Source organism: Chaetura pelagica, unplaced genomic scaffold (assembly GCF_000747805.2).
Source record: "Chaetura pelagica isolate M959 unplaced genomic scaffold, ChaPel_1.0 scaffold128, whole genome shotgun sequence".
In the NCBI taxonomy this organism is placed as follows: domain Eukaryota; kingdom Metazoa; phylum Chordata; class Aves; order Apodiformes; family Apodidae; genus Chaetura; species Chaetura pelagica.
The window spans coordinates 1,199,339-1,213,194 of record NW_009954302.1 but is presented as its reverse complement, the minus strand read 5'-3'; the positions used below and the strand labels follow the sequence as shown (position 1 = coordinate 1,213,194).

The 13,856-nt window shown below is 42.7% G+C and overlaps 1 protein-coding gene across 1 annotated transcript in view; it reads right to left on the bottom strand.

Moving 5' to 3' along the window:
- Nucleotides 1-13,327, bottom strand: part of PREP (prolyl endopeptidase) — a 159,364-nt gene extending 146,037 nt beyond the window's left edge. The window contains exon 1 of the mRNA XM_010003868.1: nt 13,211-13,327. Within this exon, the coding sequence (XP_010002170.1) occupies nt 13,211-13,327 (117 nt within the window). The remainder of the gene's footprint in view (nt 1-13,210) is intronic.
- Between the last annotated feature and the right edge of the window lie 529 nt (nt 13,328-13,856).

The window sequence follows — 13,856 nt, the reverse complement described above, 5'->3', positions numbered from 1 at the left end:
GCATTCCTGGGCAGGGTGGGAGGGAAGGTGATATGGAATGTTGGCTTGATATTGTTGGTAGATATCAGCCAAGAACTCAGACTCTGAATCCAGAAACCTCCTTTCAAACTGAAACTAAAACTATACTGGAAAGCACAAGTTAAATTTTACTGTCTTCAGACTGTGGTGTAAGAAAAATGCCTGACTCAGAAGAAATCTCCATGTTCCTCACAGGGATGGGGAATTCCCTTCCTGATACAGCTACCAGACACAAAATCATGCTTTTATTTTTACAGTTACAAGTAACAACATTCTTTTTTTCTTTAAGGCAGAATTGTTTATGAAATGCAACATTTTCAAAGGCATTTGCAACAATTCCTGATCACGGTCCAAATCATAGTTATTCTGGGTCTCCTGATGGAATTCATAATTCTTTGTTGTGAACATGAAAGTTTGTGTAAAATTACTGCCTATTTCCCAGCAAGATTCCTCTCCCCATCCCAGACCCTTATGGGGTTATTTTTTGTCATTTTGTGGTTACAGTAGAAACAGGACATGACTGACAGAGTTGAGATATGTGGAACTTCTGCAAAATTCCACTTTTTTGTTAACTCCTTTTCAAAGAGGAAAGGCTGTGATGGGCAAATCCACCCACCTCAATGGCCTTTCTTTGACACCAGCCAGCTGGAGGATGGCTAGCAAGGAACAGAAGAAAACAGGCAAACTCAAATGACCCTTCCTTGGGCAAGGCCACACAACTGCCAGCAATCAACAGCTCAAACAATATTTGAGCCAGAGATTGCATCTGGGCTATTGTTTTTGATGTTCATCAATGGACCTATTCTTTGTATAATCCTGTATTCCTATTTTGAAGCCATTTATATCTCTTGGCTTCCATGACATCCTGTCACAACGAGTTAATTATGCTTTGGGTGAAAAAACTACTACTTTTTTTTTTTAAAAAATGCTATGCTTCATAATTTCAATTACTGTGGCCTCCTGCATGGTAAGAAACAGTGAATAAATGCTGCCTTTTCACCTATAGCACCTATATGTCTTCCTTCTATCAGGCAATACAGCAGATTCCATACTGCTCATCATCTTCATCAATCTTTTGTCTCCATCTTTTCCACCTCTACTGTACCTTCTAGAGATGGGGTGAGGAGAACTGCAATGGACTGTGAGCTGTGGAAGCAGATCTTGGAGGATCTCACATCAAATCCCGTATTTGTGTTGTAAGGTTCCCCAAACGTCGTGTTAAGGTCCATTTGTTGGAATAGACTAGAGAAAATGTGAAAACCTGGAGGTTCTGTTTATCTGTTTCTACAGCACACTGCTTCCACAACCAGCTCTGGGGGTTGGTTTTGTTAAATTGTTTTGATTAGGGAGAGTGATTAATGATTTTAGGGGGTTAGCAATACTTTACCTACGTGCTTCCCAGCACTGGCTTTGTTTTCTGGCTCCTCTCTCTTTCTCACACTTATGGCAACATGGTATCCAAGAGAAATCAATCATAAACACAACAAATGCCATTTTTTTTTGGTCTTATGCTGCATTAGTCTCTAAGAAAAGCTCTCTCTATTTACCATTTTATAGCAATACTGAAGTCTTTGATCTGAGCCGACGCAACCCATTCAAAGATAAAGACATCAATTAATTAAGCAGTTGTTGAGATCAGAAATCTGACACCCATATGGTATCAAATTAGTGCCTGAAAGCAGTTAACTGCCAAGAGAAGCACACGCATCTGTTGTGAGAGATTAAAATGAAGTATCTATTAATTACTGTGAGTCTCTTGATTGACTTCAAAATTATATTGCCAAACTGATTCCCTTTGTGTTATTCATCTCTAATGTCATCACTTGTAAATAAAGACTTGCCTCAAAAATACCAAGTTCCAAGCAAATGCTAAGTACCCTTTAAAAAGAAAGCAATGGAAACTCAACTGGGAAGAGATGCCACAAAAGCATGTGCTATGTTTTGGTGTTGTTTTTTTTTTCTTTTCCATTGCTAAAACTACATAAAACCAGATGTATGCAGGAGAGAAACGTTGTCTGATACAACAATGAGTAATAAAGAGTATCTCACAATCGTAGGATGCATGACACAATAATGAATTGTATATTACATGCTTTAAAAACACAGTTAAAAGTGTCCATTTCTTTCCAGTGGAAGTTCATTGGCTGAATTGCGATACAACAAAAATTCCACTTCGGGCCTTTCATGCTATTTTCCTGTTTTCATGCACTCACAAATGAGAAAAAGTGCAGATGTTAGAAGCACACACACTGTCTCTCTCTGTATCCAAGGAAATAATTGTTTCAAAATACAGTTATCCGGTTATCACCGGCTTATTTTTAACATCCTCAAGTCAAAACCGCATCTGCTGGGATGGATAACACTGGATCCCAAGTCAGACGTGTCTGTGTCAGCCTTGATGAAGAAGGAAATACTCCTGCTATATCAAATATGGATTCTTTCTTCTGAACCAATGATTTGGTTTTGTTGTTGTTTTTTAATGAGGATATATATTCTGTTTCATTCAAACACGTAGCAGGAAACCAGGCAGGATGGGGACGGGCAAGGAGTCCACAGCAGCAGCCCTACAGTGAGGAGAGAGTGTACACAAACACTTTCAAAGGAAAACACTCTTCTCCTTATTTTAATAAATTCCTTGCACAGTATTCAGGAAAAAAAATCAGGCCAGGAAGCCCCTCACAGCCAAGCCTGGGGAGCATACTTGGATTTTGTGGGTGCAACAGAAGTGGGGTGAACACTTCTGGACACAGAAATATTGTCTCACGTATCTAAGACTCAGTCTAAATAATCCTCACCCAAGCCACCTGCTTTCTACCTGCCACATCACCAGATCAAATATGTAGCAAAATGTATTTGGAGGTCACCAGCAAAACAACTACTTCAGAAAATTTATCTCCTCCTCACCCATTCTTGTGGAGATCATCTGCAGTTGCTGTATGGGAAAGCTAATAAACAGCTGCCTGAAGTACCCTGACTCTGGGACAAAAGTGTAGCTTTTTGGTCATTTCCTTAGAGAAAACAGGAACTAAGCTGCTTAATGCCAACAAAATTCTCCACCTCCAGCGTAGGCAGATCAATAAATCTTCAAAACACTGATATCAAAGACTAGAACAAGTCTGAAGAACTTAGTAGACATTTTGGTCTCCTGCCCACAGATAATTGATGACACTTTTGTGTCAGGCTCATGAGCTAAATCAACAGATTTAAGGGAATCAATATTTCAGGGGAATAACTATCCTGCCACAAGCTTCCCATTGGCTTTCCTCCAAAAGGGAAACTGAAACAGACAGCAAGATTATCAGGCATGTAATTTTTAAAGTCTCTTTTTGGGAGGAAATGTTTTGTTGAAGTTTTCATTAGTGAAAACAAAATTATTTTTTCTCCTCTTTATAGTTTTTTCTTATTTTAATCTTTAATGAAAGCCACCACTCTTCTCAGTTAGGGAAGCATCCATGATGGGTAGTTCCTACAGTCACCAAATAAGATAGACATTCTAGGTGTAACAGAAGATGGCACCCTCCTGTTGGGATTTCATGATGTATTTCCAGGAATATGTCATTTGGGCTGAAGATTGAAAGAAAATGCACAGAAATAATGCCCTGGTGAAGATACCTACCAACATCAGGCTGCTCTTCAGAAGGAAAATAAAATCCTTGGAAAAAAAGATTTTATCATTTTCATTCATCTGTGCTTTTCTACCAACACTGGAAATTTACTGTTTCTCTGTTAAAAAATAAGCAAAATTACTCTGATTATAGTGTTTCTTGTTATGTGATGCCAGTAATAACAACTATTTTTATATTGATGTTAATGCTAATGTAAATGTTAAGGTGAGTTTGATCACTGACAGTTCCAAAGGCTGTTCTTGCCTTCTGGAGTACCATAGCTCCTCCATGATCAGCTTAAAGCTGGAGGAAGAAGGCAAAGTCCTCCTATTAAAATTGTGCCACTGACATGAAAAGAGGATGGAGATGAGCCCTTTGCATCTGATGGTTCTCCTGCCCAAACCCAGCCATCTCCTTCCGACACTCCTTGAAAACTCCTCACCTGGTGACTCATCCTCTGAACATGCCATGGGGCAGATAAACTAGATTGAGTAAAAAAGTGCAAATCCAGTGTCTTGAACACTACAATTCCAAGATCAAGTTCTCTCTCCCCCACTCCCACTCCCTTTTCCCTCCTCTTCCAATTCCTCCACACCAGGTGGAGTCATGCCGAAGAGCTGCAAGGCCAAAGCCTCTTCCAAAAGAGGATTCCTTTGTGCAGGCTTGGACAGACAGCCCTGAGGCTGCCTCCTGAGGGTTTCATCTCTTGCTTTGGCATCTGCAGTGGGCCAGGCTCAGGTCCTTGGCAGAGATGGGCCCTTTGGGGCTGCAGAGCAGCCCGACAGCACCTCGGGGAGCACTGAAGCCTGTCAGATGGCCAAGGGAGGCTCTTTCAGTTTTGGCTGCTTGCAGGTGTCTCTCAATTCTCTGCCAGCATGATTCTGTGCCAGGATGACCTGAAACAGCTCATGGCTGGGAAGGCACCATGGGGCTTCACATGATGGGAACATCATCTCCTCCTTACCTTTTAAGTTCTCATCTGCACTTCTTGAAAGGTGCTGTGCAGAATTTCAGCCTAACTCTGCTTCTCTTTGAAGACTCATGTAAATTGTTGCTTACTTGAGAACTGATGTTCTTTGACCAGCATGGCAAGGAAAGCAAAATGTTCATCAAAAAATGGGGAAAATTCAGGAGGATTTGGTGTATAAATACACTGCTTTTGTATGCAGGTGGGATGAGAAAACAACCAACAGGATAAAGTCATTTTGATAATGAATACCTGTGCTATCCAGATGCTTCTAGACAAATGATACATGATATGAATACTCATCAACCTAATCACCATTTAGTAGCATCAAATGTTCCAGAAAGAGTTGTCAAGCTGCATGCATCTGATTTTGAAAGCAGGCATAAAGTCTTCTTACACACAGTCTTCCAACAAGGTTAACTACCTGGGAAGAGCACAGTGGGTTGGCCTCATGCAGCCTTTGCACTTCTAAAATGTCCTACTTACTCCCTTCTGCCTGGTTTTAATATAACTACACTTTACAAGGGTCAGCATCTGTGCTATGCTAGAAATACATTTTGAAACAGTGCTTGCCTGCAGATTTAGGGGGATAGTACATGTGTGCTACTTTATTAGCATGAATATGTTCTAAACAGCACATACTTTTGTCTCGGCAACCTTAGAAATGCTGCTCAAGGAGTCTAGACCAGATTGACCATGTGGTTTTAAGATCCATATTTGTATACATCTTGGATTCCTGTAAATGTGTTATCAACACATTGCCTGCAGAAAGAGAGGCAAGCTGTTTTTAATGGTTGGAGAACTACTGACAAACACATGCATCAGCTGCATAAAAGTCGCCAACACTGAGCATCAGAAACACTCAGAATCACATATTATCTTTGCTGAACTCATAGTCATTTACTGGATTCATGAGAAATGAGGGGATACATTGAGACCTAGTCTAAAACCATCCTCTGCTGGAGTCCAGTGAGATCTGGATCAGGCTGTAACAGAAAACAGTAACTTTAACCTTTCCACCATCAGTTTGAGTAGCTGTAAATCCTTGTTCTGTGCTGAAGCTGGGATGGGCATCAGATCCCCAGAGTTCTGCAGAGCTTTTCACAGCCTCAGTGGGGCTCTTGTGCACAGTTTATTGCCAGCCTGCGGTGAGGAGAGTTTGACATGAAAAACACTGCCTGATGTAGGAGGAAATGTGTGACAACTGGAACTTCTCTCTGCATCAATGCAATGAACCAAAGTCACGAGTGACTTGCTATTCTCCTGGAAATCATGACATTCTGTCAGCCCTATCTGAACTCAGCACAACTCTCAAACTTCTGGGGAGACTCAATAGTCTGTTTAATCAGGTCCTAAAAGAGCAGGTTGCTGGGAATATTCATGAGATCTTATATTCATACCTCAATAGTCTGTTTAATCAGGTCCTAAAAGAACAGGTTGCTGGGAATATTAATGAGATCTTATATTCATACACAAACAAAGAGGACTAATTATGTTTTCCATTTATATAAGACTACAAATACTGAGTAAATGTACAGGAAAAGCCTCTAGGTTTTTTGTCCCCACCCTAGGTTACAGTTAACATAGTCCAAGAGGCATCCATTTACCCCTCTGACAAGAGCAGGCTGAAAATCAGAGCATATTTCAGTACCACCTAGCTTGTTTTGGTACTCAAAAATCTTCATGGAGACTAAAGCCTTCTCGAATGCATAGATCCAGACATTTAAATGAATTTATCCATTTATAAAGTTAATTGTCTGTAACATTACCTTTATGAGCTTCCAACCAAAAGCAGGCTCTGTAGAGCTGGACCGTGTACAAAGAAAAGTCATGTCCCCTAGAAAAAAAAAGCTAAAAATGTAAGTGGAATGAAGGAAGGAATTATCATTCCCATTTTATAGCATTACCACTATGCCCACTGCCCACTGGAGGGGCTTCATCTGCACATCACACCTCTCTCCACTGATTCCAGAAAACAAGCCAGTGTCTGATAACCCTGGGGCTGTGGGCAAAGGAATTTCTCATCCACCTCTTTATCCAACTTGTCAAAGTAACAGCAACACCTTAGGTTCAACACCCCCAGCCAGGAATCCTAATAAAGCAGCATCCAGTCCAACTTTGACTTAGGAAACAAAACAAACGTAGGAGAATTTTCAGACCCAGGACTGATTTTGTCTGAACTCCCCTTTTTTTTGGTGGGTTTTTTCATTTCTTTTTTGTTTGTATTCCAATTTCTGATACTCAGATAAGTTGGAAAAAAGTGTGTGTCAATACCTTACGTAGTAAGATGAGATGAGGACGTTTAAACTGAGTTTCTTTTAATCATTTTCCATGTGTTTCTTAATTGGCTTGGTTTCTTTTTTTTTTTTTTTTCTGGCTTTGTTCTCCAGCACCGGTTCATTCATTTCCTGAAGTTTCACTTCACCTTGTCTGGTTTTTCCGTCTGCTTCATGTTGTTATATGCATTTGCTGATGAGAATTAGCCTAAAATAATCTGTGCCATAATGACTGACTTCAGACTTGTTTGTGTCTATAGGGAGATGTCCACGACAAAACAAAATAACAACAAAGAGGGAAAACGACCACGTTCTTCCATATTTGGCCAGCCCAGATGTTATTTACAGCATTGTTTATGAAGCTTTTTCTTTGCCTTGCTGGCTTTGATCCACACACGTTGTCAGCTTGGAGCACACACGTCCTGTCACATGGTGACTGTGCCCCTGACCAGTAAACATGCGGGAATGCAATTTATAAAGACAGGCTAGAGCAGCAATTAAGGAGAAAAAGAGCTACAAACAAGACAAAGGAAATTAGGCAGGAAGATGAGCTAAATCTGGTTGGAATACAGGATATCAAGGCAAGAGCATTGCATGGCATTTATCCTTTAGTCACCAGCAAGTGTCAACATCAGGACGTGATGTCTGTGCTCACAAAACGTTTATCATGAGTCTGGCAGAGGATTGCTCAGAGGGGCTTGTTGCTGCAGAACCCCACGGGTGCGCAATCTGTGCGGGGTGAAGAAGTTCATGAGCACGTTTGGCACTTCTTCAGCCTGATGGAGCCCTCCAAGCACATTTGGCAAAGCGAACAAACAGAAGATTGTAAAAACCTCCTTTCCCTCTCGAGTCGAAGGGAGAGCAGTTTCCAGAAGGGTTCCACGGGATAAGCAGGAAGGGGGGAATGTCTGACATGCTTCGCAGCTTCGTGAGAAAGGTGTGCTTGACTAGAAAGGTCACTGGATCAGCAGGGGGAACTGGTAGTTCATTATCCCTGTGTCTGGTAGGACAGTATTTTGATAGGAATCTTTCTTTTAGGTTTACCTTCCCAGGTCTACAGGACAGGACACTGGAGGAGGCTTCTTCTCCTCTGGGATTAATTTAGCTCCATAACTGCTCTTTTCCTTTCAGTCATCTGTTGTCTACTTCTTTTCTTACTCATCCTAACAGTTATTGTCTCCGTGGGGCAGACCTTGGTTTTTCAGTCCCTTTTGGACAAACCTTGTCATGGTTTACAGGAGGGTACTTTGCTGCTCATCTCTCTTAGGAAGGGAAAGGATTGAACTGACTCACATGGGAACTGGGTGTGCAGATCCAAACCTTCAGTTGTTTGCCACCTGGGAGGTTTGGAGGATCTGCTCCATGAGGAGAGGCTGGGAATGTTCAGCCTGGAGATGAGAAGGCTCAGGGAGAATCTGATCAATGTGTATAAATACCTGATGGGGGGGAGTAACAAAGAGGGAGCCAGGCTCTTCTCTGTCATGTCCAGTGACACAACAAGGGACAACAGGCACAGACTAGATTGCATTTAAATATAAGGGAAAACATTTTTCCTGTGAGTGTGGTCAAATGCTGGAACAAATTGCCTAGAGAAGTTTTGGAGTGTGCATTCTTGGAGATACTCAAAGACCAAGAGACATGGCCCTGAGCAACCTGCTTTTGATGAAGCTGCTCTGAGCAGGAAGGTTGGGCCAGACCATCTGAAGACATCCCTTCCAACCTCAGCTGTTCTGTGATTCTGTGAAGGATATTGCAAATCAGATGCACCAGAGTACATGTCCAGATACATGGCCAAAGAGAAAATATGATTTCCAAGACTCAGCAACTCGACCAAAATGTCATTTGCATGACAAGTTAGAAAACAAATAGCAGCAAGAAATGAGAATGACAAAAGAACTGAATGCACATGGAGCCAATGAGACATGAAAAGAAGAGCTTTGCTTCATTTTCTCTAGCAAACACTGAAGGGAATTTGTGGCAGGTTAAAGAAAGTTCTTCTCTGTATGCTAATATTCCTATTCATGCACAGGATGGCTAAGCCAGCTGTGTGAAGTACAGTTCAGTCAGTTTGCAGCAGCAGGTGAAGACACATCTAGCACCAAAGTGGCTAACCTAGGGCTGATGGAAAACAGGGCAAGAAAGGCCCTGGTTTTTCTCTCCTAAGGCTTCAAAATCATCAGATACTTGAGGATGCCACAGAAGCAACTGTGTGTACAGCTGAGGAGAGAGGCTGAAATTAGGCACCTTAAAACCAAGAAACAAAATGAAAAGCCCCAGGCAGGGTGAGGAGGATGGAACCATGTAACTTGGCACATTTGGCTGCACTGGGGAGAGCTGCAGGTGGCAAAGGCACCATGACCTTACACAGCCCATCCACCTTATACAGGCAGAAGGGGTTTCACTTGCTTCCAGGTTTTCATCAGAAACCTGCTTGTTGGAAGGACCCAGGAGTTTTAAAAACTGATTTGAAAATGGGAGTAGAACTAACTTAGCCTTGTTTTCAGCTGATTTATACTGAACAGGAGAATAATGATCCCAAGAGTGAGGCCTTCCCACTAGTAATAAATGTCTTTGCATTGGGTACCTCCTGAAAGTGATGGTAGCACTTGCCAGTGCAGATCCACAGGGCTATGACAAAGGCAAAATAAAAGCTTAAGCCATGACAGATTTAATGCCTCAGGCCAGTTCAGAACTAGGTCTGGGCTCTCACAAGGCTGAAAATAGGATTGAGAGCCTTAGGGATCATACTCCTAAGAAGACCATGGTATATGGATTTCATATTGATAGAGAGCTATGTAAGTCATAACATATATGATCACTTAATTTCCTTAGGCTGTTCACCTTCCTCACCATTTCCCATCCCACTTTTTGTTGTCCTTTTACACTGAAAAGAGAAAAAAAATACCTACTAGTTGCATGATCAGCAAAGGCTTTTCCACCATTTGTCAAAGAACTGATTTATTTGTATGTTAACATTTTCATCCATATACAAAATTGCACACCATAAATAGCTTTGTAAGGGAAAACCAGCCAACTGGAAATCCTTCCTCTATTTTCAAGATAATGCCTCCATTTGTTTACTGCTGCTGCTGTAGGCTTTTTCCAGGCAGAACAGCAAGTTTGCTCTCAGTTAGGGGAGCACAACCCTCCTGTGGCCAGAGTTCAGTGTCCCATCTTCCTGTGGTGAGACACCCTGCTTGCTTCCATGAAGCTGCTCACAGTTAACTCTTCTGGATGTGGAGATCAAAGTGACATAGTCTTTTATGGATTGCCTGGGGGATCTTCAGCCAGCTGAGATCCCACTGCAGCCCTGGGTTCCTCCTCCATAGGGACAGAATGTCACTGCCACTGGAGGGGAGCCTGGAGCAGGCAGTCAGTGGGAAACTGTCCCCAGGGGCTCTGGTGGAAGATGTGAGCATCCCATGGATAAAGACAGAGGCCAACTACTACTGTGTGATCCAGCCTGGTTCAGATTCTGCTGGACAATCCAGGGAAAAAGATTTTATCTTTCTTTTTTTTCCCCAACAAAAGATATTTATAAAATTTACTTCCTCAAGCCTATTTTTTTTTTACCCTTTACAAATATCTTACTTTTCCCATATGTTTGTAAACCAGGGTGGAGCAGATGTCCAGAGAGATCAGCATCAACAAGTTTTTTCATTTAATAATTATGTTTGACAACCGTTAGAACAGGGAGTGTAGTGAAATCATCACTACCCATTTATTATGGTAAACTGCTCCATTTTTTTTCAGTGGTTTGAGGGAAACACTCCAAACATCCATCAAAATTGGTTGCAACAGGACACACACTAAACCCAACACAAGGAGCACACTCAGTGCACTGTGTTTCTGCATAGGAAATTTATGCAAAAGAGCCACAGCACTAATGACTTAATTATTGCCTTGTCAGTTTTCAGGATGACACCAAAGCATCAGAAAAGCTGAATCTTTCTCCACAGATGGGCTAAGCTAACTCTCAGTTTCCTGGGCAGGCCATAATTTTTCTCATAGCATTTTTATATGTGTGTTCTTAGAGATTTACACCAGAGAATTGCCTTGTGGCCTAAGGCTGTTGTTCCCAAGGTGTCCTGTGTAGCACCATAGCATCCTGAATCCTTTTTTCCAGACGTATTTTTTTGTTTTGAGCAGGATATTCAGAGAGAATCAGTTTCTGTAGCTAAGAAAAAAACTCTGGGATGCATTCAGGGTTGTTGGGCCTGGAAAAAAAAAAAGAAAGGTGCTAGAGAGGTCTTATCCTTCTGCCCTGCAAATCTTCTGAACAGGAGTTTTTCATTTAAAATACATGACTTAGCAAAGCCAGCGTTTTAGTAAAGCACATCTTAAGATAGGTCTAGTTCTTGCCAGTCTTTCCCCAAGCCCTCACACTCTCATGCTCTCCCTCCACTGCCATGTGCCACAGACATCCCCAGGACCCCAGTCCAGAGTATCAAAGGCTCAGACTTTTCCAGAACATTATTGCTTAGCTGGAGCCAGTCATTACAGCTTCCTCCTCATTATGTAGCTTACAGGAATGAGATCAAGCAAACATGGTCAAAAGCATGACTGCTCCAATACAAGATCCAGGAGCATATTTAACTAATGTGCAGCCAGAAAGCAATTGTCAAGAGTTTAATAGGATTTAGCATGTTCTTGGTTTTCCTCATAAAAACCCCTCTTTAAGCAACAGAGTGATTCAAACAGAAGTTTTTTCCTCAGCATGTGGACACAAGGAGAAGGTGCCAGGTGATTACAGCAAATCATCCAGTTGATTTGGGGAAGGACATCTATTCTTTTCTTCATTTGATGCAACTTTCACACATTTTATAGCTGATCTCTTGAAATACCAAAGCAAGTTGTTTCAGGTACCTTCCAAATAATTTTCTCCTGGGAAGGTATCAAAAAGTAGAGTGGCTCAGTCAGGATAAGGCCCCTTCTCCAAAGATGAGATGCTTAATCCAGATCTGAGCCACAGCCAGGCTGCCTAAGCATAGAAACATTATAGCTTTAGGCTCAGAAAACAAAGGAAAGTTAACACAGAACCAGCCAAAAGGGGAGAGTAAATCAATTATTAAAACATCTCTAATACAAAGCTTCAGGCTTTCCTGATGTCTGGGTTTTCCCTCATTTCCTCTGGGGATTTTTTAACAGCTGGATGAGTGGGATAACTTGGCTTAAGGATGCTTTTCCTGTACTGGCTCCTACAACTGCAATCAAAAAGGACTCAAGATCACAGGAGCATTCTGGTCTGAAGAGCAATGATCTCCCTCAGGTATCAGGCAATACGATATATTCAGGGGATCATGTTCCTGGGTGTACTTGGGATGCTTTGCATCATCTTGGTGATACAAACCAGTCATAAACCTGGACTGTCTATATAAAGAAGCCAGATCAGGTCTGACCCTCAGTCATCAGTGTTACATAGCACAAGCACTGGGAGCCCCCAGAGAACTGTTCCTTTAGATAGCTCTCTAGGCCTTAGTGAAACCCTGCCTGATGCCACAGCTTTTGTCATTATGATCACTGAAATCACTACAAAATGGAGCATCTTCCAGCCAAGGTATCTAGCTGATCCAGCTGTTGTGAAACCCCCCAGAGGAAATGAGGGAAGACTCAGAACATTTTTTAAAAAATAAAGAAATAAAATCAATTCATTAAAAACCAATAAGCCTCCATGCTTTACAATAGAGGCTGCAATGGTGTGAGGGACCCTGCTCTGCCAGGATGGGACGAGCTGGCACAGAACCAGAGTCAGAGGCTGCTGCTTCCTGAGGCTGGTTCAGACAGAAGTCAGCAGGGAGGTGAGCAGAGCAGCTGGGGCAGGCACAGCAGCCTCTCCATCTGCCTCCGAGATCTTGGCCACTCGCTGGACTAGGTCAGGAGAGAGTCTTGCAAATGTGCTACCTATTCCCTGGAGACTCTTGTGGTTCAGGCTCTAATCCACTGTACTCCTGTCTGCCAAAGAAACTTCCCTAGATTATGTCAGGTATTGGAAGAGCTCACCCGCAGGCAGCCCCTGGTTTGCAGAGCCCTGCAGCCGCAGGCAGCTCCGTGCAGCAGCACTTTGGCTCCTCCTGTGCTAGCAAATAAATCTGGGAATGTTCCCAAGCACTGGAAATTGAACCTCTGTTAAATTGTTTGAACTGCCTCTGCTACAGGCTGGTTGGTTCATGCCAAACCGTTCCCGAGCACAGCTGGAGAGTTAGTGGGGCCAGAGGCCACGGCCGACGGGCAGGTTGCGTGAAGCTGTCCTGTTCTGCAGGCAGATGGACTCAGACCTGGCTGTGCTGGTGGCCTCCCCAGCAGACACCAGTCCAGGTCATGCTTAATGGCTGGCAACAACTTACCTGCTGGTGCTCCTTCAGCTGCACTGGGCATGCCAAGAGGTGCCCCCAGTTCTGGTTTGAAAGATGCCTGTGTCCGTAGGAAGGCAAAGCGTTGCTTGGCGGCCTGTGCAGAGTCATCTTTAGCAGAAGATTTATGTAGGGAAGGGTGGCCTTACATGAAGCATATTCTTTCATAAGAACGAAATCAAGTCTCAAAAGCCAAACAAAAATCATAGAATCATAGAATCCTAGGGGTTGGAAGGGACCTCGAAAGATCATCTAGTCCAACCCCCCTGCCAGAGCAGGGTCACCCAGAGCACATCACACAGGAACGTGTCCAGGTGGGTTTTGAATGTCTCCAGAGAAGGAGACTCCACAGCCTCTCTGGGCAGCCTGGCCCAGGGCTCTGTCACTGTCACAGTAAAAAAAAATTTCATATATTCACCTTGAACCTCCTATGCTCCAATTTGCACCCACTACCCCTTGTCCTGTCACTGGTCATCACTGAGAAAAGCCTAACTCCATCTCCCTGACACTCACCCCTTACATATTTGTAAACATTGATGAGGTCACCCCTCAGTCTCCTTTTCTCCAAGCTAAAGAGACCCAGCTCCCTCAGCCTTTCCTCATAGGGAGATGTTCCACTCCCTTAATCATCTTTGTAGCT